Here is a 23,558-nt window from a genome sequence, read left to right as displayed (position 1 = left end):
AGACTATAGACTAGACTATAGACTAGACTATAGACTAGACTATAGACTAGACTATAGACTAGACTATAGACTAGACTATAGACTAGACTATAGACTAGACTATAGACTAGACTATAGACTAGACTATAGACTAGACTATAGACTAGACTATAGACTAGACTAGACTATAGACTAGACTATAGACTAGACTATAGGCTAGCCTATAGACTCGTATCGATTAAATCCTCGTGTACACTCTAGAGTATAGAATAGACTACATTTATATATTTTATAAAAAAATTAACCACCGTACTTATTTACATGTTGCGCACTGTTTAGACAATATCACAAAAAAGTACGCATTATTTTGGTACAATTTTTTACAACTTTGCTTCTTTGATAAGAAAAATTCACCTCATTAAAATATTGTCTTTAATTTAGCAAATAGTTTTGTTTTTATTAAAAAAGTTAAATATATTTTAATATTTATGGAAGATATTAATGAAAGTGATTGTTGTGGTAATGGCTGTGCCAATTGTGTGCTAAATATTAAACAAGTCAAATCTCTTAAGGCCGATAAAAGTGGTAAACAAAATATACTCAGCAGCTACACACACTTCAGGCTAAAAAATAAAACATTGCACCTGCCTCAAGTAAACGATGTTTGGGAGTTGCACTTTAAATCGAAACATTCCAAAAATAATAAGGAATATATATTGGACATGAATGCTGGCTATCATTTAATGATGCGGAAACCTTTATCGGAAAGAGAAAATGTTGAAGGGGGAAATAATGGAAACGAAATGGCAATTGAACGGAAATTTTTACTACGTCCTTATTCACCATATTGGTGGGATTGCTTGGAAATGGAATTTAAAATATTAGTTAATTTAAAACCACAAGGACCCATGTCGGAATATATACAAAAATTAGAAATTAATGATGAAGTGGAATTTAAAGGTCCCATAGGCTGTTTTGAGCATGAAACAGATGTCAAAGGTGAAAAATGTTTGCTAATCATCAGCCAAGGAGTAGCAGTAGCACCGGTTATAGCCATTATAGAGGAGATATTAAATAATGAGGAAGATTTGTTTAGACTGGTACACATAGCCTGCTTTCAAGATATGCAACATGTGTATTTTAGGGATAAGTTATATGATTTTAACAAATATTGGAATTACAAGGTGCATATTTATTTATCTCGGGAATTATGTGATAATACTGAATGTTTAATTAACCAACAATGCCTAGAAACCTGTGAAAATTTTAAAAGTAAACTTAAATATAAAGAAAACATAAAACCTTTACGGTGTAATGAAAAGGATTTGGAGCAATTATTAGACAAGTTGGAATATAGTAAAGAAAACCTTTTTATAATTCTAGCTGGCAATGGAAAATTTCAATATTACTTTAAGGAATTATTGACACAAACCAGCTATGGTGTGGCGGAAAGTAATATTTATTTGTTGTAATATAAAGCGATTTTATAAAAGACTTTAAAAACTTAATAATAGTGTAAACAATATTTAAATCGTTCGTTATGTAGTATTTAAATCGTTTTTCAATTCGCAGGAGTGCAGCTCATCTAAATACTGCTTCAAGGGTAAATGTCACTGACATTGATGTTTGTGCGTACAGTGTGATGAAGTATTTTGATGCGATAAGAAAGGTGTTAAAAGATCCATGGGCAAGGGAAAGATAATGGTGGAATTCTTTTCGGCCGATATATTATTCAAAGTTTGTAAATAGCGGAGCTGAAAATATAACAAAATTTGAATAAGTAAAATGAAATAAAAAGAGAAAAGTATACACAATGCGCACCTGTAAAGCGGAGGGACTGGCTGATATAATATCTGAAGCCTCCCTTAAAGCTCTGGAGGATTTCATTTCTCCCTCTGCAGCTATCACTTTAGCACGGGCTTCTCGTGCTGCTTCAGCTTCCGCTGCCATGGCTCTTTGCAGGGCGGTGGGTAAAGAAACATCTTTTCTAAAGGAGAGAAATTTACTTCAGAGACTAATGTTTATTAATCACTGTATATATTACTTACATTTCCACTCTCTCCACCTTAACTCCCCAGGGATCGGTGGCCTCATCTAAGGACATTTGCATGGTATGTGATATAGTTTCTCTTTCTGTCAACAATTCCGATAAATTACGTGTACCCAAAACATTACGTAAAGTAGTGGCCGCCAATAGGCGAGTGGAATGACTATAATTTGATACTTGTATAACAGCTTTCAAAGGATCACTAATGCGATAATAAACTACTGCATCTACGGTTACAGTTACCGAATCTTTGGATAATACTTCTTGTGGTGGTACATCAAAGGATACTGTACGCAAATCTACTTTACAATAATCATCGACACAGGGTAAAACAAAGAAAACACCGGGTCCTGATAGAGTTTAAATACAAATTTATTACTTTAGAGTATTTGTTAGTATAACAAGTAGTTTACCTCTTGCTCCTCCACTACGCAAACGACCCATACGAAATATCACAGCTCTTTCATATTCCGAAACTACTTTAAAGCATATAAATATTGAAATGGGAAATGTTAAGACCATTATAATTATTGATATAGTGGTAGCCAGAATTTCTACACAATTCATTTCTTCATTTTCGGCTGTAGTTAAGAAATTAAAATAAAAAATAATATGTATATTAATTATCAGGAAAATTAAATGTTCAATATTTTAAAAGATTATTAAATGTAAATCCTTCTGTAGTATCCTAAATTACCAAAAATCTTTATAAAATATTGACTTACATAAACTAGTTCTCCTTCTCTTAATAAGTGCCATGTTGTTAAATTAATATTTTTTTTTTCAAAACTTAACAAGTTTTTAAATAAACATAATATTCGATTTCCGTTTCGATACGTTCAAAGCAAAATTTATTTTTATATTGCTATTAAAATACGATTAAAAAACATTCTATTACTCAATTGTGTACGAAAACTATGTTTTCCAAATTTTGTAATTGATTTATTTTACATTTATTTTACAAATTCACAACCATATGAATTCATTTAGGCGATGAAAATTGCGATAAAAAATTTTTGAATTTTTCATAGAAAAAGAAGAAAATAAAAATATTATACACTCAAGTTTCAACACACCCTACAAATTAGAGGCATGTGTGTAAAGTTTGGATAATGCATAGAAAATTCAAAATCGGTAGTTTTTCTAACTTATAAACTTTTAATAAATAATCAAGAGAGCACTAGTCTATAGTTTAGTTCTAAAGTCTAATCTAGACTGTAGTCTAGTCTATAGTCTAGTCTATAGTTCAGTCTATAGTTTAGTCTATAGTCTAGTCTATAGTCTAGTCTATAGTCTAGTCTATAGTCTAGTCTATAGTCTAGTCTATAGTCTAGTCTATAGTCTAGTTCTAAAGTCTAGTTCTAAAGTCTATTCTGTAGTCTAGTCCATAGTCTAGTCAATAGTCTAGTCAATAGTCTAGTCTATAGTCTAGCCTATAGTCTAGTCTATAGTCTAGTCGGTAGATTTTTCCTCTAAAAAGAGATTTTTCACTAGAAGATAGATTTTTTGTTAAAAGTTCAATCCTTAACTAAAGTTATTTTTTTTTTTACTAAAACGTAAATCTTCCACTAAAACGAGGATCTTTCACTAAAAGGTGGATCTGCCACTAAAATGTGAATCTTTCTCTATAGATCCCTCTTTCACTAAATGGAAATAATTTACTGAAAGGACGATCTGTGGCAAAAACATCGATCTTTCACTAGAAGGTCAATCTTTTGCTAAAAGTTTCCTCTTTTTCTAAATTCATTAAAATATAAATTTTTTCACTTTCACTTGAATATCAATCTTTCGCAAAAAGTTTGACCTTTTACTAAGAGGTCAGTTAATCTATTAATAGAAACTAAATCTTTTGCTAAAAGATCAATCTAAGAGTTTAATCCTGAGTTCTAAAATCTAGTACTAAAGTCTATTCTGTAGTCTAGTCTATAGTCTAGTCTATAGTCTAGTCTATAGTCTAGTCTATAGTCTAGTCTATAGTCAAGTCTATAGTCTAGTCTATAGTCTAGTCTATAGTCTAGTCTATAGTCTAGTCTATAGTCTAGTCTATAGTCTAGTCTATAGTCTAGTCTATAGTCTAGTCTATAGTCTAGTCTATATCTAGTCTATAGTCTAGTCTATAGTCTAGTCTATAGTCTAGTCTATAGTCTAGTCTATAGTCTAGTCTATAGTCTAGTCTATAGTCTAGTCTATAGTCTAGTCTATAGTCTAGTCTATAGTCTAGTCTATAGTCTAGTCTATAGTCTAGTCTATAGTCTAGTCTATAGTCTAGTCTATAGTCTAGTCTATAGTCTAGTCTATAGTCTAGTCTATAGTCTAGTCTATAGTCTAGTCTATAGTCTAGTCTATAGTCTAGTCTATAGTCTAGTCTATAGTCTAGTCTATAGTCTAGTCTATAGTCTAGTCTATAGTCTAGTCTATAGTCTAGTCTATAGTCTAGTCTATAGTCTAGTCTATAGTCTAGTCTATAGTCTAGTCTATAGTCTAGTCTATAGTCTAGTCTATAGTCTAGTCTATAGTCTAGTCTATAGTCTAGTCTATAGTCTAGTCTATAGTCTAGTCTATAGTCTAGTCTATAGTCTAGTCTATAGTCTAGTCTATAGTCTAGTCTATAGTCTAGTCTATAGTCTAGTCTATAGTCTAGTCTATAGTCTAGTCTATAGTCTAGTCTATAGTCTAGTCTATAGTCTAGTCTATAGTCTAGTCTAGTCTAGTCTATAGTCTAGTCTATAGTCTAGTCTATAGTCTAGTCTATAGTCTAGTCTATAGTCTAGTCTATAGTCTAGTCTATAGTCTAGTCTATAGTCTAGTCTATAGTCTAGTCTATAGTCTAGTCTATAGTCTAGTCTATAGTCTAGTCTATAGTCTAGTCTATAGTCTAGTCTAAGTCCTAGTCTATAGTCTAGTCTATAGTCTAGTCTAGTCTAGTCTAGTTAGTCTATAGTCTAGTCTATAGTCTAGTCTATAGTATAGTCTATAGTCTAGGTCTATAGTCTAGTCTATAGTCTAGTCTATAGTCTAGTCTATAGTCAGTCTATAGTCTAGTCTATAGTATAGTCTATAGTCTATAGTCTAGTCTATAGTCTAGTCTATAGTCTAGTCTATAGTCTAGTCTATAGTCTAGTCTATAGTCTAGTCTATAGTCTAGTCTATAGTCTAGTCTATAGTCTAGTCTATAGTCTAGTCTATAGTCTAGTCTAGTCTAGTCTATAGTCTATAGTCTAGTCCTATAGTCTAGTCTATAGTCTAGTCATTAGTCTAGTCTATAGTCTAGTCTATAGTCTAGTCTATAGTCTAGTCTATAGTCTAGTCTATAGTCTAGTCTATAGTCTGTCATAGTCTAGTCTATAGTCTAGTCTATAGTCTAGTCCTATAGTCTAGTCTATAGTCTAGTCTATAGTCTAGTCTATAGTCTAGTCTATAGTCTAGTCTATAGTCTAGTCTATAGTCTAGTCTATAGTCTAGTCTATAGTCTAGTCTATAGTCTAGTCTATAGTCTAGTCTATAGTCTAGTCTATAGTCTAGTCTATAGTCTAGTCTATAGTCTAGTCTATAGTCTAGTCTATAGTCTAGTCTATAGTCTAGTCTATAGTCTAGTCTATAGTCTAGTCTATAGTCTAGTCTATAGTCTAGTCTATAGTCTAGTCTATAGTCTAGTCTATAGTCTAGTCTATAGTAGTCTATAGTCTATAGTCTAGTCTATAGTCAAGTCTATAGTCTAGTCTATAGTCTAGTCTATAGTCAAGTCTATAGTCTAGTCTATAGTCTAGTCTATAGTCTAGTCTATAGTCTAGTCTATAGTCTAGTCTATAGTTTAGTCTATAGTCTAGTCTATAGTTTAGTCTATAGTCTAGTCTATAGTCTAGTCTATAGTCTAGTCTATAGTCTAGTCTATAGTCTAGTCTATAGTCTAGTCTATAGTCTAGTCTATAGTCTAGTCTATAGTGTAGTATATAGTCTAGTCTGTAGTCTAGTCTCTAGTCTAGTCTATAGTCCAGTCTCTAGTCTAGTCTATATTCTAGTCTATATTCTAGTCTATAGTCTAGTCTATAGTCTAGTCTATAGTTTAGTCTAGTTTCGCTTTGTTTTCATTTTAAAACCAATAACAACCATATTTATAAACTATCTTAAAGTAGTGACTTCAGAATTCGTCTTTGACCTACACCAAACTTTTTTTTCCTATTTTATTAAACATTAATATTCCAAGTTTATTTAAATCAAAGCAAATTTTACCGAAATCGAATATATTGATTTATTTTTATATTTTCATAAATTATAATGTTAACATTAAAACAACAATTAGACCATACATTATAAATACAATAAGATGCGCACAAACACAATAAATAATTAAAAGAAAAATATACAAAAATTAAAAAAAAAAAACAATTAAAAATCATATAACAAATATACAAATAGCTGAAGTTAATAAATAGCCACCAAGTAAATTTGTATATTTTTATTCAAATCCTTCAAATATTTTAAGCAAAAAATGCTTATGGCGCGGTATAACCCACCGACTGTTAATTGACAAATTTACTCTTAAATATTAATATAAATTTAAAGAAAAAAATTTTGAAAATTTGTTTAAACTATTTATTTGTTTATTTAAACAAAAATTAAGAAAAAAAAAAACACGGAGAAAAAAATATGAGTTTATTTTTATGCACATGTAGTAATTGATTTTATTTTTGAGATGAATTTACGAGTAAATAGAATTTTCACCTTTTTGAATAATGAAGAAAAACTGATTTTTATGAACACACACTGATAGTTGTTTATACAATTTTAATTAGATGAAAAGAAAATACTAAATACTACTCCATTTATTACAGGTATTTAACAGAGTGTTAAAGAATGGGGAGAACAAATTGAAACTTTAATTTATTAAATTTCATTACACTTTGTTTCAGGCTATAGACTATAGTCCGGAATATAGAAAATAAATTAGATCAGACTCTAGACTATAATTTAGACTATAGTCTAAAATATAGTCGTAGACTACAGTCCAGGCTATATACTGGACTATAATCCTGAATATACATTAGGCTATGGACTAGAATATAGTCCAGAATTTTGACTAGAGTATATTCCAGACTATAGACCATAGACTAGACTAGAATCCCCGATATAAACAAGACAATATTCGACAATATAAACTATACTCCAGACTATAGTCCACACCATAGACTAGACTATAGTCCAGACTATAGAGTAGACTATAGACTAGACTATAGTCCAGACTATAGACTAGACTATAGTCCAGACTATAGACTAGACTAGACTAGACTATAGACTAGACTATAGACTAGACTATAGACTAGACTATAGACTAGACTATAGACTAGACTATAGACTAGACTATAGACTACTAGACTATAGACTAGACTATAGACTAGACTATAGACTAGACTATAGACTAGACTATAGACTAGACTATAGACTAGACTATAGACTAGACTATAGACTAGACTATAGACTAGACTAGACTATAGACTAGACTATAGACTAGACTATAGACTAGACTATAGACTAGACTATAGACTAGACTATAGACTAGACTATAGACTAGACTATAGACTAGACTATAGACTAGACTATAGACTAGACTATAGACTAGACTATAGACTAGACTATAGACTAGACTATAGACTAGACTATAGACTAGACTATAGACTAGACTATAGACTGACTATAGACTAGACTATAGACTAGACGATAGACTAGACTATAGACTAGACTATAGACTAGACTATAGACTAGACTATAGAACTAGACTATAGACTAGACTATAGACTAGAACTAGACTATAGACTAGACTATAGACTAGACTATAGACTAGACTATAGACGTAGACTATAGACTAGCATAGACTAGACTATAGACTAGACTATAGACTAGCTATAGACTAGACTATAGACTAGAACTATAAGACTAGACTATAGACTAGACTATAGACTAGACTATAGACTAGACTATAGACTAGACTATAGACTAGACTATAGACTAGACTATAGACTAGACTAGACTATAGACTAGACTAGACTAGACTATAGACTAGACTAGACTATAGACTAGACTATAGACTAGACTATAGACTAGACTATAGACTAGACTATAGACTAGATAGACTAGACTATAGACTAGACTATAGACTAGACTATAGACTAGACTATAGACTAGACTATAGACTAGACTATAGACTAGACTATAGACTAGACTATAGACTAGACTATAGACTAGACTATAGACTAGACTATAGACTAGACTAGACTAGACTATAGACTAGACTATAGACTAGACTATAGACTAGACTATAGACTAGACTATAGACTAGACTATAGACTAGACTATAGACTAGACTATAGACTAGACTATAGACTAGACTATAGACTAGACTATAGACTAGACTATAGACTAGACTATAGACTAGACTATAGACTAGACTATAGACTAGACTATAGACTAGACTATAGACTAGACTATAGACTAGACTATAGACTAGACTATAGACTAGACTATAGACTAGACTATAGACTAGACTATAGACTAGACTATAGACTAGACTATAGACTAGACTATAGACTAGACTATAGACTAGATTATAGACTAGACTATAGACTAGACTATAGACTAGACTATAGACTAGACTATAGACTAGACTATAGACTAGACTATAGACTAGACTATAGACTAGACTATAGACTAGACTAGACTATAGACTAGACTATAGACTAGACTATAGACTAGACTATAGACTAGACTAGACTATAGACTAGACTAGACTATAGACTAGACTAGACTATAGACTAGACTAGACTATAGACTAGTCTATAGACTAGACTATAGACTAGACTATAGACTAGATTATAGACTAGACTATAGACTAGACTATAGACTAGACTATAGACTAGATTATAGACTAGACTATAGGCTAGACTATAGACTAGACTATAGACTAGACTGCAGACTAGACTATAGTCCAGACTATAGACTAGACTATAGTCCAGACTATAGACTAGACTATAGACTAGACTGTAGACTAGACTATAGTCCAGACTATAGACTAGACTATAGTCCAGACTATAGACTAGACTATAGTCCAGACTATAGACTGGACTATAGTCCAGACTATAGACTGGACTATAGTCCAGACTATAGACTGGACTATAGTCCAGATTATAGACTGGACTATAGTCCAGACTATAGACTGGACTATAGTCCAGACTATAGACTAGACTATAGTCCAGACTATAGACTCGACTATAGTCCAGACTATAGACTAGACTATAGTCCAGACTATAGACTGGACTATAGTCCAGACTATAGACTAGACTATAGTCCAGACTATAGACTCGACTATAGTCCAGACTATAGACTCGACTATAGTCCAGACTATAGACTAGACTATAGTCCAGACTATAGACTAGACTATAGTCCAGACTATAGACTAGACTATAGTCCAGACTATAGACTAGACTATAGTCCAGACTATAGACTAGACTATAGTCCAGACTATAGACTAGACTATAGTCCAGACTATAGACTAGACTATAGTCCAGACTATAGACTAGACTATAGTCCAGACTATAGACTAGACTATAGTCGAGACTGTAGACTAGACTAGTAGAGACTGTAGACTAGACTATAGTCCAGACTATAGACTAGACTATAGTCCAGACTATAGACTAGACTATAGTCCAGACTATAGACTAGACTATAGTCCAGACTATAGACTAGACTATAGTCCAGACTATAGACTAGACTATAGTCCAGACTATAGACTAGACTATAGTCCAGACTATAGACTAGACTATAGTCCAGACTATAGACTAGACTATAGTCTAGATTATAGACTAGACTATAGTCCAGCCTATAGACTAGACTGTAGTCCAGACTATAGTCCAGGCTATAGACTAGACTGTAGTCCAGACTATGGACTAGACTATAGTCTGATATATAGATAATTAGTCTAGACTATTTGGTAGACTATAATTTAGACTATAGTCCAGTCTAAAGTAGAAAAATTTTGATTTCGGTTAAAATTTTTTCAAATTTTTGTAAAAACTAATTTCTTAAATCTCTTGTTTACTTAAATACTTGTTACTCTGTACAGGTACATTTCAATTCCAGAATGTTTATTTAGTTTTTTTCGTTCATTAAAACAATTTGTTTATTATTTTGTTGCAAGTTGTATGTTGTTGTTTTGGAAAGTTTGTCTGGTGGGGGTCGTCTCTATGCGCGCTCGCCTATATTGGTGGTCTACACTATAAAGTTTAGTATTTGTACATGTTAATTTTTCACCTAAGGATTTGTTTTGTAACTTGCAGTGTAATTAATGATTAAGATATTTTTCTTTTCATATGGGAATTTTTCTTGTGGGGATTTTTACTGAGTTTTGAGATAAAAGAAATTCGTTTCGAAAATTAAGTCTTTTAATATATTGACTCATGGGTAATTTATTTTGACTTTTACAAAAGTACCTAAGTAAATTAATTGCTTTAAATTTTAATATGGATAACATGTGTTTTAAGGTCTTTGGCTTGAAAATTTATCAGTTCGAATTACATGGAATGCAATTTCTGTTATCATAAACGCGATAATTGATTTTTATTAAGAAATCTACTATGAAAGTATGATATTTTTATCGGTTTAAACTGGTTTCTAGAAATGAAAACAATTTACGATCTGTCACAAAAGGTAAATTTTTCCTCTAAAAAGAGATTTTTCACTAGAAGATCGATTATTTGTTAAAAGTTCGATCTTTAACTAAAAAGTCAGTTTTTTACCAAAACGTTAATCTTTTACTAGGGTCTTTCACTAAAAGGTGGATCTGCCACTAAAATGTGAATCTTTCTCTATAGATCCCTCTTTCACTAAATGGAAATAATTTACTGAAAGGACGATCTGTCGCAAAAACATCGATCTTTCACTAGAAGATAAATCTTTTGCTAAAAGTTTCCTCTTTTCCTAAATTCATTAAAATATAATTTTTTTCACTTTCACTAGAATATCAATCTTTCGCAAAAAGTTTGACCTTTTACTAAGAGGTCAGTCAATCTATTAATAGAAACTAAATCTTTTGCTAAAAGATCAATCTAAGAGTTTAATCCTGATTAAAAGATTTATCCTCCATTATAAAGAGATTATTCATTTAAGTTAAATCTTTCACTAAAAGATGATCAATCACTAAATTTTTCACAAAAAGTTAATTTTTTCATTAAGAGGTCGATATTTTGTTAAATGATCGATCTTTTATTAAATGATTGATCTTTCAATAAAAGGGTCGTTCCCTAAAGGTTCAATCACTCACTGAAAATAATATTTTTCATTTAAAGATTGATCTTTTCCAAAAATTTTTGATTTTTTCCCTAAAATATTGTTTTTTCACTAAAGAGCGATCGTTTCTTTGATTTTGATTAAAAAGCCGACTTTTTATTAAATTGTTTTGTTTTTCATTTTCACTAAAAAGGGGTCTTTTACTAGAAGCTTAATATTTAGCTATAAGTTCGATGATTCACTAAAAAGCTAATCTTTCATTAAACGATCGATGTTCCACTTAAAAGATATATTTCGCTAAAATGTCAATAATTCGCTAAAAGTTCGATTTTAATTTTATTAACATAACAATCTTTTACTAATAGGTCAATCCTTTCCCTAAAAAGAGTATAAATGTTTAATCTCTCACTAAGAGATTAATTTTCTATTAATAAAAGAGCTTTCACTAAAAAGTCGATCTTTCACTGAAACCAAAAAATAGCAAAAATCAGTGATCATTCTATGATCGTTTAACTTTATATAAAAAAAGAGTCGATTTTTCATTTTAGATATTATTTAAAATAGATCTTTCAATGATTTCTCAAAATTGTTTTTATTAAAATCAATATATTGATCAATATATTGATCAATTTATTGTCAATTGCCACCGTAACGCGAATATATCTTCTAGACAGATATGTTTTACAAATGTATACAAATGATGATTTAAAAATTTTTCCAGTATTTTATATTCTGAAATGTTTACATTAATATTTCATATAAAAATTATTTGGAAATTCAAAATAATTTCCCGCTGACTATTAATTTACTAAAGAAATCTAACTTTTTAACAAAACAGCGATTTATTAAGAGATTGGCGGAGTATCGGTACTAATAGAACTAATCATAATTATTTGATTAAATACTTTAATTATAATTGTTTTTATTAAACACCAAAAGTAAAACCTACAAGTTTTTAATCCTTGATATGTACGATTTGTCTGAGCGGGTATATTTATCGTATGCGATGTCCGTATATCCGTTGTCGGATAACGTATAGTTTCCGGCGGTGAAGTAGCAATACGAGCGCGATTTAAACGAGGAGAAGAAGTGGCATTCATCATTGTATATAAGTTTACTTTTTTTAATATATTAATTTCCTTTTAAACACTAATATTAATAATTTCGATTTCGTTTTTTTTTTTTAATTTTATTCTTCTCCAAATTTTAACAACTTAACCCGCTGAATTCTAAATAGCAACTAAAAAGTTTTTTATCGTAAAAACACCACATTTTCACGGTATTTGCGAAAATAATAAAATTATTTAGTATGAGCAAGAGTTTTTTTTTTCGTATTTGTATACCTTATCGTCTATTTTACACTAAACTGGAGAGAAATTATAAACAACAACAAAAGTTTTTTCAATATTTATATAGTACGAGTACTAGTATATCTTGTGGATAGACGATTTTTACAATATAAAAATATATAGAACAAGTCTATAAGTTTTCCAGCATGATATTTTCGAAAATGTTTACATTAACTTTTCATTAAAAAAAACTTTCTTGAATGGAAATTGAATTTTGTGTTTTTTACACCATATCCAATTTAATTTTGAAATAATTTTGATATTTATGAAAGGATTTTCGATAAAATCTTAATTTTTGGAAACTTTTTTTAAAAAGCTTTTTATTTAAATGTTTATACCCACCATCAAAAAAGATGGTGGAAGGGGGTATATTGATTTTGTCGTTCATGGGTAATACCGGTCCACGTTTTTGGATAGCCCCCATACAAGTGGACCCCCGAAAAACAGCTTTAACGGGCATATCTGTTTTAAAAGTTCGAGTTTTGCGATGAAATTCGACATAAATAAGTTTCATATGCGCCAAAATCTCTATACCAAATTTTATTAGGATCAGTCCATAATTGACCCTACCCCCCATATAAGGTCCCCATCGGAAAATCACTATAACGCTCATTACTGGCTTAAAAATAAAAATATAGCGATGAAATTCGACACACATAAGTTTCATGCTAGTCAAAATCTCTCTACCAAATTTTATGTGGATCGGTCTATAATTGACCCTACCCCCCATATAATGTCCCCTTCAAAAAATTACTTTAACGCTCATTACTGGCTTAAAAATACGAGTATAGCAATGAAATTTGACATAAGTATGTCTCTTACCATCAAAATCCTCTTTAGCAAATTTTATGTGGATCGGTCCATAGGTTACCCCCCATATAAGGTCCCCTTCAAAAAATTACTTTCACTCTCATTACTGACTTAAAAATACCAGTATTATTGATGAAATTTGACATAAGTAAGTTTCTTACGGGACAAAACCTAAGAAACTTTTATAGGAATGTAAATCTTCCTACCGAATTAAAAGCGGAAAGTGTAGGGAACTGATATTCGATGTAAACATGTTTTATATCAACCAAAATCGGTCTAAAAAAGTTATGAAAAATTTTATGAAAAACGGTCAATAATTCAACCTTTCTCTCATATAAGGTCCTCTTCAGTAAATTTGATGAGTAATATCACCCTGATGTTTATAGGAGAGCATTCCTTTTACGGCGTACGGTTTGATGGTGGGTATATTAGATTCGGCATAGCCGAATATAGCACTCTTGCTTGTTTTTTACTTACTTACCTTCAAAGGAGGATGTATTTTACAATAAATCCGAAGAAATACACCTACATCCTCCACCGAGCCTGTTGTGGTATCCTTTACTAGTATTTCTGAACCCTCTGACAGTGGGCGTGGACTTGGTTCACCGCATCTACCGGAGGTTCACTTTATCATTCTTTAAAATGAAATCTTTTAAGAATCTTTCACATAAGGATTTTTCACCGATCTTTCACTAAAAGTTCTGAATTCTTAAAGAATATCAATTACTTTCGGTAATGGTGTTAAATTCTCTGTATTTTGTTTAAAGATTTAATGAAAAATCAAACTATATTTTCTTGTGTTTGTAGTTTTAAGGCAAAAAAAAAGAAAATAGCTTTATTTGTTGTTGGTAAAATATTTCCAAAACAAAAACAACATGAATTTTGACTGTGTATGTATGTATATAGATTTTAAACATCATAGATTTTGATGCTAACCGATTACGTAGCGCATTAAAGTCTTTATTATGATCTGAATGTTTTTATTATACGTATACATACATACATACATATTTATACAAAAGGTGCAACATAAATATTTGGATTTGAATTTGAAAATATAAACGATCCCTAAACGAGTACACTAAACACTGACTTGGCCCACTTCTTTAGGCATAAACATACAATGTGTTTCACTTGATTTGGAAAATAATCAATGACGTGTGTCTAGTACATGTATCATTTTCTTCTCGCATAATTGACACTGTATATGAAAGGAAACTTTGTATATACAATATTGAAGTTTTGAACTAGACGAATTTTTGTTGTACCCTGCAATATAATAAATTGGTAATAAGGAAGTTTTTGGATTAGGACAATTTTATAGGAATTGGACTTAATATAAAAATTTTTCACTTAAACACCTTTAGTGAGAGATCGCCGTATATATTTAACCTCATTGTCTGGACTCTAGTCCAGTCTATAGTTTGGACTCTAGTCCAGTCTATGGTTTGGACTCTAGTCCTGTCTATAGTCTGGAATCTAGTCTAGTCTATAGCCTGGTCTATAGTCTAGTCTATAGTCTGGACTCTAGTCCAGTTTATAGTTTGGACTATAGTCTAGTCTATAATCTGGACTATAGTCTAGTCTATATTCTGGACTATAGTCTAGTCTATATTCTGGACTATAGTCTAGTCTATATTCTGGACTATAGTCTAGTCTATAGTCTGAACTATATCTAGTCTATATTCTGGACTATAGTCTAGTCTATAGTCTGAACTTTAGTCTAGTCTATAGCCTGGACTATAGTCTAGTCTATAGCCTGGACTATAGTCTAGTCTATAGCCTGGACTATAGTCTAGTCTATAGCCTGGACTATAGTCTAGTCTATAGCCTGGACTATAGTCTAGTCTATAGCCTAGACTATAGTCTAGTCTATAGCCTAGACTATAGTCTAGTCTATAGCCTGGACTATAGTCTAGTCTATAGCCTGGACTATATAGTAGTCTAGTCTATAGCCTGGACCATAGTCTAGTCTATAGCCTGGACCATAGTCTAGTCTATAGCCTGGACTATAGTCTAGTCTATAGCCTGGACTATAGTCTAGTCTATAGCCTGGACTATAGTCTAGTCTATAGCCTGGACTATAGTCTAGTCTATAGCCTGGACTATAGTCTAGTCTATAGCCTGGACTATAGTCTAGTCTATAGCCTGGACTATAGTCTAGTCTATAGCCTGGACTATAGTCTAGTCTATAGCCTGGACTATAGTCTAGTCTATAGCCTGGACTATAGTCTAGTCTATAGCCTGGACTATAGTCTAGTCTATAGCCTGGACTATAGTCTAGTCTATAGCCTGGACTATAGTCTAGTCTATAGCCTGGACTATAGTCTAGTCTATAGCCTGGACTATAGTCTAGTCTATAGCCTGGACTATAGTCTAGTCTATAGCCTGGACTATAGTCTAGTCTATAGCCTGGACTATAGTCTAGTCTATAGCCTGGACTATAGTCTAGTCTATAGCCTGGACTATAGTCTAGTCTATAGCCTGGACTATAGTCTAGTCTATAGCCTGGACTATAGTCTAGTCTATAGCCTGGACTATAGTCTAGTCTATAGCCTGGACTATAGTCTAGTCTATAGCCTGGACTATAGTCTAGTCTATAGCCTGGACTATAGTCTAGTCTGTAGCCTGGACTATAGTCTAGTCTATAGCCTGGACTATAGTCTAGTCTATAGCCTGGACTATAGCCTGGACTATAGTCTAGTCTATAGCCTGGACTATAGTCTAGTCTATAGCCTGGACTATAGTCTAGTACATAGTATGGACTAGTCTAGTCTATAGTATAGACTATAATCTAGTCTATAGTCTGGAATATAGTCTAGTCTATAGTCTGGACTATAGTCTAGTCTATAGTATGGACTAAAGTCTAGTCTATAGTATGGACTATAGTCTAGTCTATAGTATGGACTATAGTCTAGTCTATAGTCTGGAATATAGTCTAGTCTATAGTCTGGACTATACTCTAGTCTATAGTACAGACTATGGACTAGACTATAGCATGGACTATAGTCTAAACTATAGTGTGGACTATAGTCTACAGTCTGGACAACAAACTGGACTATATTCTAGGCTATAGTCTGGACTAAAGTCTAATCTATAGTCTGCACTAAAGTCTAGTCTATAGCGTGGACTATAATCTAGTCTATAGTCTGGAATATACTCTAGTCTATGGTCTGAACTATAGTCTAGTCTATAGTCTGGACTATAATCCAGTCTATGGTCTGAACTATAGTCCATTCCATAGTCTGGACAACAAACTGGACTATAGTCTGAACGACAGTCTAGTCTATAGTAGGACTATACTCCAGACTTTGGTCAGTCTAGGCTATAATCTTTAATCTGGACTATGTGTATTCCATAATATGGTCTGTAGTCTGGACTATGGTCTAGTCTATAGTCTGGACTATGGTCTAGCCTATAGTCTATAGTCTGGACTATAGTGTAGTCTGTAGTCTGGGCTATAGTCTAGTCTATAGTCTAGTCTATAGTCTGGGCTATAGTCTGGGCTATAGTCTAGTCTATAGTCTGGGCTATAGTCTAGTCTATAGTCTGGGCTATAGTCTATAGCCTGGGCTATAGTCTAGTCTATATCCTTGACTGTAGTCTAGTCTATAGCCTGGACAATAATCTAGTCTATAGCCTGGACAATAATCTAGTCTATAGCCTGGACTATAGTCTAGTCTATGGCCTGGACTATAGTCTAGTCTATAGTCTGGACTATAGTCTAGTCTATAGTCTGGACTATAGTATATTCTATAGTATGGACTATAGTCTAGTCTAAAGTCTACAGATTATACTCTAGTCTAAAGTCTACAGATTTTATAATATTCTATAGTCTCTTCCAAATATATATTGATGTAATTCATGTGTAGTTTTTTTGTTTTTGGATAATTTTTATTAAAATAAATTCATATAATATAAAGATAATTCTGTCTTTTTTCTTATAATACAAAAATATTATTAGTTCAGGTTTCGTATAAGATTTAATATATAAATTTTTTGAATCATCCAAAATGCTAAAAGTAGAAACACTTACATAATCTTTAAAAATGGGATTTTATACTTTAACGTTTTAGAAAAAAATAATAATTTTTTTTTTTAACTATAAAATACTTTTGAATTTGTTATATATTTTATAACAAAGTTAAACTTAAGAGCTAAAGAAAATATTGATAATGGTGTTATAAAAAAAAGTAGTTTTAAATTTTGGCCACAATTTGTTTTTTTAAAGCAAAGTTTTTGAAAAACTAAAAGCTAAAAACAAGAAGTTATTTTTTTCTTGTTATATATTGCTTATTATTTTTTGTTTTTTAAGAAATATACCAATTTGTTGTGTATAAAAAATAATAAAATATATAATAATGTTGGTGGTTGTATATGTAAAAAAATGTTGAGGGAAGTTGTGTGTTTTATTACAAATCTCACTCCTTGTTTGAGGCAAATAATGAGGATTTTTTATAATTTTTTTTTTTTTTAAAGGAAAAAAGTTTTACTTTTTTACACTTTACTTGGTAGCAACACTATTAGGGAGAGTTTTTAAAAATGTTTTATTTTTTTATGTGGGAGGAAATTTTATAATGCTAAGCAATTTCCGATAAATTCCAAACATCATCATCTTCATCATCATCACAAACATTGGCTGCTTGAAGATGATGACGTTGCTGCTGCTGCTGTTGATCCTCATCCTCATTATTTGTTTGAGCCAATAATAGTTGCCTTTGCGGACAACGATGTCAGTCATTGTACATGCCATCTACCAAAAAATCCATACGGCGATAATGGCGTGTTGACCAACAATCACGGAAACGCCTGTAGGAGGTTATTAAAATGCCAATAACCAAAGGTATTATAAAGATCATAGATACAATGGGTAAAATGAAATCACGTCCACGATGAAAGGAATTATTATTGAATTCTTGTGAAGGTTGAGCATAAGGACCATCGGGTAGTAGGGGTAATTTGTTATTGGTTTGTAGTAGATTTTTCAAATCTGGATTGTCTTTTTCTAAATCGGGAAAATCTTGAATGCTATAGGTAATAGTGGGCTTTTTTGGCTTGGGTGTAGTAGTTGTGGTTGTTGTCGTCGTCGTGGTTGTTGTTGTGGTAGTAGTGGTGGTAGTTGTTGTGCTTGAAGTAGTAGCGGTAGTGCTGTTGCTACTGTTAACTGGCTTATTGGTTGAAGTAGCCTGTGTGCTGGTAATGTTATCATTTTTAAGTTTTGTTGCTTCTAAGGGTGTTGCTGGCGTGGTAATTACTGTTGTTGTGTTAGTGCTTACCTTGGCCGTGGGTTTTGTTGCCTCTTTTGTATTAGTGTTGTCATTTTTATCTTGCTTTGTGCTAACCTCTGTAGAATTCTTGGAATTTATTGAAGACGTAGCTGTTTCATTTTTGCCAATCAAACTACTTTGTGTAGTTACAGTTGTATTCAATATAGTTTTGCTTTCTACAACCTTTTCTTCATCTTTATTATTATTTTCCGTGACATTTTTCTCTGGCACTTTCACATCCACCACACCAGCTTCTGTTAAAATTTTAGTTACTTTGGCTGTTGGTGTAGCCAAGGTTGAACTTATTACTTTCTGTTCTGTAGCATTAGTGCCATTCAGTTTAACAGCCTCCACCTTTGTCTTTCTTTCCAAACTGTCATTGTCCACGGGTGTTACCTTGCGTACTTTGGGTATATTCGAGGCTTCGGTGCCATTAAGTTCGGCCCAAGTTTTATCCAAATTTAGTCCGGTGTTAACTGTTATATCTTTATTAAGTTCTATAACAGTTTTATTTTCTTTACCACTACCATTAGCTGCTGCAATTGTTGAATTTTTTTCTCCTCCTCCTCCGGACACCAACTCTGCGTGGGTCGTTTTGTAAAATGCCACAACACTGAAACTAAACACCAGCACCCATAATTTAAAGGATTTCATTTTATTTGAGCTTTAGTTTTTTGCAATTTTAATAACTAATAGACCATTATAAAGTTGTTTGTTTTAATAATTTACACCCTTTTTTGCGTGTTATTAGTAATTTAATATTTTCTTTTCTTCAAGTTGTCCGTTCTTTTTGTGGTATTTTGTTATGTGTGTGTTTGAAAAAACATCTGACAACGTTGCAATTGTTATGCGTGTGTTTGTTTTTGTTATTTTTGATTTTGTTTTTATTCCATGTGTGTTGATATCAGAGATCTGCGCCGACAAACATCTACGACGGCGGTTATAAGCCGGCTATGTATAATCGTTATTTTTCAAAATTTCAACGGTATTGAATTTTAGCGGTACTAAAACTAAAAAATTAAAATAATTTTCTATGTTTTATTTTTCTACGTTGTAAATAAATAATCTAGACTATAGTTTAGTCTATACTCTATTCTAAAGTTATTAAATAACTAAAATCAGTTTTGTTGCTATTGTTATTTTTACTTTGTATTTATTCCGTACGTGTTGACATTTTCATATACATTCCAGAATGCAGTTTCTTGGGAAGTGTTCGGTAAAACTTTTTTTTTATTAGTTGCAATGATAGTTGGCAATACTAGTACAAGTTTTTATGAAAATTGTACATTTTTGATTTAAAATAGCGGGAAGTTTATAAGTCAAGTGAAATTTAGTTTAAAAATATAAATATAATCGTTAAATAAGTGTAATTCATTCAAAATACATAAAATTATCAGTAAAAATGCAGAAATCTTCTTTTAATTCGTTTTTATTGCTTAATATCCTTTTAAACTGACTGGTTTGTACTAGTTACTTGCCGGAAGTTGTCTGTCCATTAGCTTCTTAAAGAAGTCGTAGTATTTTTCAGGTTGGTTCTTTTTCAATTTTTAAAGTACAGGATTAGATTATAAAGCAAAACATTGTCCTTGTGGAATTGTATTTTGGAAGTTAAAGAGAAAAATAATATACTTTTTTGCATGGCTGAAAAATAATCTAATATTTTTTTACCATGCTTTTTTGTTTGAGTAAAACGTATTTGTCATGTTCTTGCTCTAACCTGAAAAAAGCTATCCACTCAATTTTCTAAATTTTAAGTAAATATTTCAGATTTTTGTTATATGTTAATTGTTATCGTTTTATTTTTTCGACTTTAGTTTTTTTGTTGCAGTTTTAGTTTGGGTCTTGTCAAATTTCATCTCTCTGTAGGTACCATGGAGTTTATCCAACCAACCAAAGACTCCAAAGTTGTAATTGAATCTAGAAAGAAATAGGTATAAAGAAAATAAAACAGTGTTAATCCGTTTTCAAATTAATATATTAAATAAACTTAAACCTACTTGGCATGATGATAGTCATGGAATAACACCGAATCCTTTGAAAATGGAAAAGGCAAATAAAAACCTGTATGATCAGTCATTGAATTAACAATTGCTATCACAGCAAAAGTCCAAGCCACAACAACATGTACATTAAGTGCAACCGCCAGTAAAGCTATGGGACCAAAATTACTCAAAATATGTTCCACCGGATGACAATAGAAAGTCATGACCGCAATTGGAGAAGTCCATTCATGATGTTTTTTATGAAAATATTTATAAATCGAACGATGATGTAGCAAACGATGAGCATAATAGAATAGTACTTCTTCGAGTAGAGTCATTAGTATTAAATCGATAAGATACGTTTTCATTGTGGGCAATTGACGTATGCTGGCAGTTGTACGGTATTGGAAGACTAGTAAATTTCCAATATAGAGTCCCAGGGTTGTGACAACTATTTGATTGAATAGCACTTGTTTGATGGCCTGGAATGTGGGGAATTAATGAATGAATTAATATAATAGGTTTTACTTCAAATATACTATAGTCTGGTATATAGTCTATACTCTAGTTTATAGTCTAATATAGTCTTATCTGCAGAGTAGTCTATTGCTAGCCTATAGTCTATAGTTTAGTCTAGTTTATAATTTATTATGTAGTCTAGTCTATAGTTTAGAATGTAGTCTATAGTCTGACCTATAGTCTAATCTATATTCTTGTATATAGTCTAGTCTATAGTATAGTCTAGTCTTTAGTCTAGTCTATAGCCTAGTCTATAATCTAGTCTATAGTATAGTCTAGTCTTTAGTCTAGTCTATAGACTTGTCTATAATCTAGTCAATAGTATAGTCTAGTCTATAATCTAGTCTATAGTTGCCTCAGGTATTTAATAATAAGTTCTCAAAACTTTGGTTTAACTATAAAAACCCACACATATGAAGATAAGAACTTGACCTTTGTTCGTATATGACTTGCGAAAAAATTAAAATGTTTGAATATTAATTAATAAGTAATTAACATTCTTACCTTCCATAATTTTTGCTTATCTACTGGTTCATTTTGTCCCGGCTGAATTTTATATTTTAAAATCCAACGTGGCTTATTTGTAATATCGATAAAGGTGAAAAATGCAGCATAACTCCAGTAGCAAACTAACATCACTAAAGAGGTACCAAAAATCCATACTAAACTAGGATCGTCAGCTTGAAAATATAAAATTATAAAATTTAAATAATATTTACATATAAATTGAAAATAACTTTAAATATCAAGATTAGTAGTTTGCCAGCTAATATCACATTTTTTTTCAATATTTATTAATGAAATATACTTCTTGATCGCATAGACGCTTTAAATTTTTATAACTTACTAGTTTTATCCAATAGTTTATCCCATACTGCTTGTGTTTGTTCTCCCCACAAATTCCATTTCGTTTGGAAATTTGTGCTAAAATCTACTGTTGTCATGTTTATGTTTTGTTTGCAACTAATTTCTAATATATTTTATTTAAATGTTTTGAGTTGTAGTTCAATAGGCTCACATTGTTTTTTTGTAGTCTATATGAATATTTATTGTGCATAATCTTATCTCGTTTTTTTTTTTTTATTTTTGGATTTCAATTGTTTACTTATTATCAGTCCTCTGTGGTTTTAGTTCTTTGCCTAAATACTTTTTAATCTCAATTATTGATAGTAGATTAAAACTTGTTATTAAGTTAGATTATAAAGTTTGTTTGGAAGATTTGCTACATACGGGGAATAGAGACTTTAGTAAACACTAGACTATAGACTTCAGTCTTTTCTGTAGTTTAGTCTAAAGTCTAGTTTAGAGTCTACTCTATATTCTAGTCTAGTCTATAGTCTTGTCCATAGTGTAGTCTAGTCTATAGTCTAGTCTATAGTCTAGTCTATCGTCTAGTCTATAGTCTAGTCTATAATCTAGTCTATAGTCTAGTCTATAGTCTAGTCTATAGTCTAGTCTATTCTAGTCTATAGTCTAGTCTATAGTCTAGTCTATAGTCTAGTCTATAGTCTAGTCTATAGTCTAGTCTGTAGTCTAGTCTATAGTCTAGTCTATAGTCTAGTCTATAGTCTAGTCTATAGTCTAGTCTATAGTCTAGTCTATAGTCTAGTCTATAGTCTAGTCTATAGTCTAGTCTATAGTCTAGTCTATAGTCTAGTCTATAGTCTAGTCTATAGTCTATTCTATAGTCTATTCTATAGTCAAGTCTATAATCTAGTCTATAGTCTAGTCTATAGTCTAGTCTATAGTCTATTCTATAGTCTATTCTATAGTCTAGTCTATAGTCTATTCTATAGTCTAGTCTATAGTCTAGTCTATAGTCTAGTCTATAGTCTAGTCTATAGTCTAGTCTATAGTCTAGTCTATAGTCTATTCTATAGTCTAGTCTATAGTCTAGTCTATAGTCTAGTCTATAGTCTAGTCTATAGTCTATTCTATAGTCAAGTCTAAGTTATAGTCTAGTCTATAGTCTAGTCTATAGTCTAGTCTATAGTCTAGTCTATAGTCTATTCTATAGTCTATCTATAGTCTAGTCTATAGTCTAGTCTATAGTCTAGTCTATAGTCTAGTCTATAGTTAGTCTATAGTCTAGTCTATAGTCTAGTCTATAGTCTAGTCTATAGTCTAGTCTATAGTCTAGTCATAGTCTAGGTCTTAGTCTAGTCTATAGTCTAGTCTATAGTCTAGTCTATAGTCTAGTCTATAGTCTAGCTACTAGTCAGTCTAGTCTATAGTTGTCTATAGTCTAGTCTATAGTCTCGTCTATAGTCCTAGTCTATAGTCTAGTCTATAGTCTAGTCTATAGTCTAGTCTATAGTCTAGTCTATCT

General features: G+C 31.5%; 4 protein-coding genes across 5 annotated transcripts; 1 reads left to right on the top strand and 3 right to left on the bottom strand.

The window, feature by feature from the left end:
• Positions 1 to 388: 388 nt before the first annotated feature.
• Positions 389 to 1,482, top strand: LOC119604147 (NADH-cytochrome b5 reductase-like). The gene has a single exon (XM_037956619.1). The coding sequence runs from the start codon at positions 468 to 470 to the stop codon at positions 1,449 to 1,451; it is 984 nt and encodes a 327-aa protein (XP_037812547.1). The 5' UTR covers positions 389 to 467; the 3' UTR covers positions 1,452 to 1,482.
• LOC119604149 (band 7 protein AAEL010189-like) lies at positions 1,449 to 12,521 on the bottom strand. 2 transcript variants are annotated; one of them, XM_037956620.1, is made up of 5 exons: positions 12,252 to 12,521; positions 2,440 to 2,607; positions 2,028 to 2,376; positions 1,801 to 1,966; positions 1,449 to 1,733 (listed from the first exon to the last, which is right to left on the bottom strand). In XM_037956620.1, exons 1-5 carry the CDS (start codon positions 12,403 to 12,405, stop codon positions 1,590 to 1,592), a joined length of 981 nt encoding a protein of 326 aa, XP_037812548.1. In that variant the 5' UTR covers positions 12,406 to 12,521; the 3' UTR covers positions 1,449 to 1,589. The 2 variants fall into 2 exon arrangements, with proteins under 2 accessions (XP_037812548.1, XP_037812549.1); XM_037956621.1 differs by lacking the exon at positions 12,252 to 12,521 and adding an exon at positions 2,822 to 2,825.
• Positions 12,522 to 17,856: 5,335 nt separating this feature from the next.
• Positions 17,857 to 19,639, bottom strand: LOC119604143 (myotubularin-related protein DDB_G0290005). The gene has a single exon (XM_037956615.1). It carries the CDS (start codon positions 19,380 to 19,382, stop codon positions 18,195 to 18,197), a length of 1,188 nt encoding a protein of 395 aa, XP_037812543.1. The 5' UTR covers positions 19,383 to 19,639; the 3' UTR covers positions 17,857 to 18,194.
• A 502-nt stretch (positions 19,640 to 20,141) lies between these two features.
• On the bottom strand, positions 20,142 to 22,239 carry LOC119604150 (fatty acid hydroxylase domain-containing protein 2-like). Its single transcript, XM_037956622.1, has 4 exons — positions 22,077 to 22,239; positions 21,734 to 21,909; positions 20,726 to 21,192; positions 20,142 to 20,645 (listed from the first exon to the last, which is right to left on the bottom strand). Exons 1-4 carry the CDS (start codon positions 22,171 to 22,173, stop codon positions 20,525 to 20,527), a joined length of 861 nt encoding a protein of 286 aa, XP_037812550.1. The 5' UTR covers positions 22,174 to 22,239; the 3' UTR covers positions 20,142 to 20,524.
• Positions 22,240 to 23,558: the final 1,319 nt, after the last annotated feature.

Source organism: Lucilia sericata, unplaced genomic scaffold (assembly GCF_015586225.1).
Source record: "Lucilia sericata isolate MDLA Ls3-8-SP2 unplaced genomic scaffold, ASM1558622v1 Contig000366F_arrow, whole genome shotgun sequence".
Taxonomy (NCBI): Eukaryota; Metazoa; Arthropoda; class Insecta; order Diptera; family Calliphoridae; genus Lucilia; species Lucilia sericata.
This window is presented reverse-complemented; position numbering and strand designations above follow the sequence as displayed.

What these genes read in the sequence shown, in the direction of transcription:
- LOC119604150 (XM_037956622.1), bottom strand. Translation starts at nt 22,173, where the DNA reads ATGACAACAGTAGATTTTAGCACAAATTTCCAAACGAAATGGAATTTG. An exon ending in TAAACTATTGGATAAAACTA is followed by an intron (nt 21,910 to 22,076) that starts GTAAGTTATAAA and finishes TATATTTTCAAG; the next exon opens with CTGACGATCCTAGTTTAGTA. An exon ending in ATAAGCAAAAATTATGGAAG is followed by an intron (nt 21,193 to 21,733) that starts GTAAGAATGTTA and finishes CCCACATTCCAG; the next exon opens with GCCATCAAACAAGTGCTATT.
- LOC119604143 (XM_037956615.1), bottom strand. Translation starts at nt 19,382, where the DNA reads ATGAAATCCTTTAAATTATGGGTGCTGGTGTTTAGTTTCAGTGTTGTG.
- LOC119604149 (XM_037956620.1), bottom strand. Translation starts at nt 12,405, where the DNA reads ATGATGAATGCCACTTCTTCTCCTCGTTTAAATCGCGCTCGTATTGCT. An exon ending in AAGGTGGAGAGAGTGGAAAT is followed by an intron (nt 1,967 to 2,027) that starts GTAAGTAATATA and finishes TCTCTCCTTTAG; the next exon opens with AAAAGATGTTTCTTTACCCA. An exon ending in CCAGTCCCTCCGCTTTACAG is followed by an intron (nt 1,734 to 1,800) that starts GTGCGCATTGTG and finishes TTATATTTTCAG; the next exon opens with CTCCGCTATTTACAAACTTT.
- LOC119604147 (XM_037956619.1), top strand. Translation starts at nt 468, where the DNA reads ATGGAAGATATTAATGAAAGTGATTGTTGTGGTAATGGCTGTGCCAAT.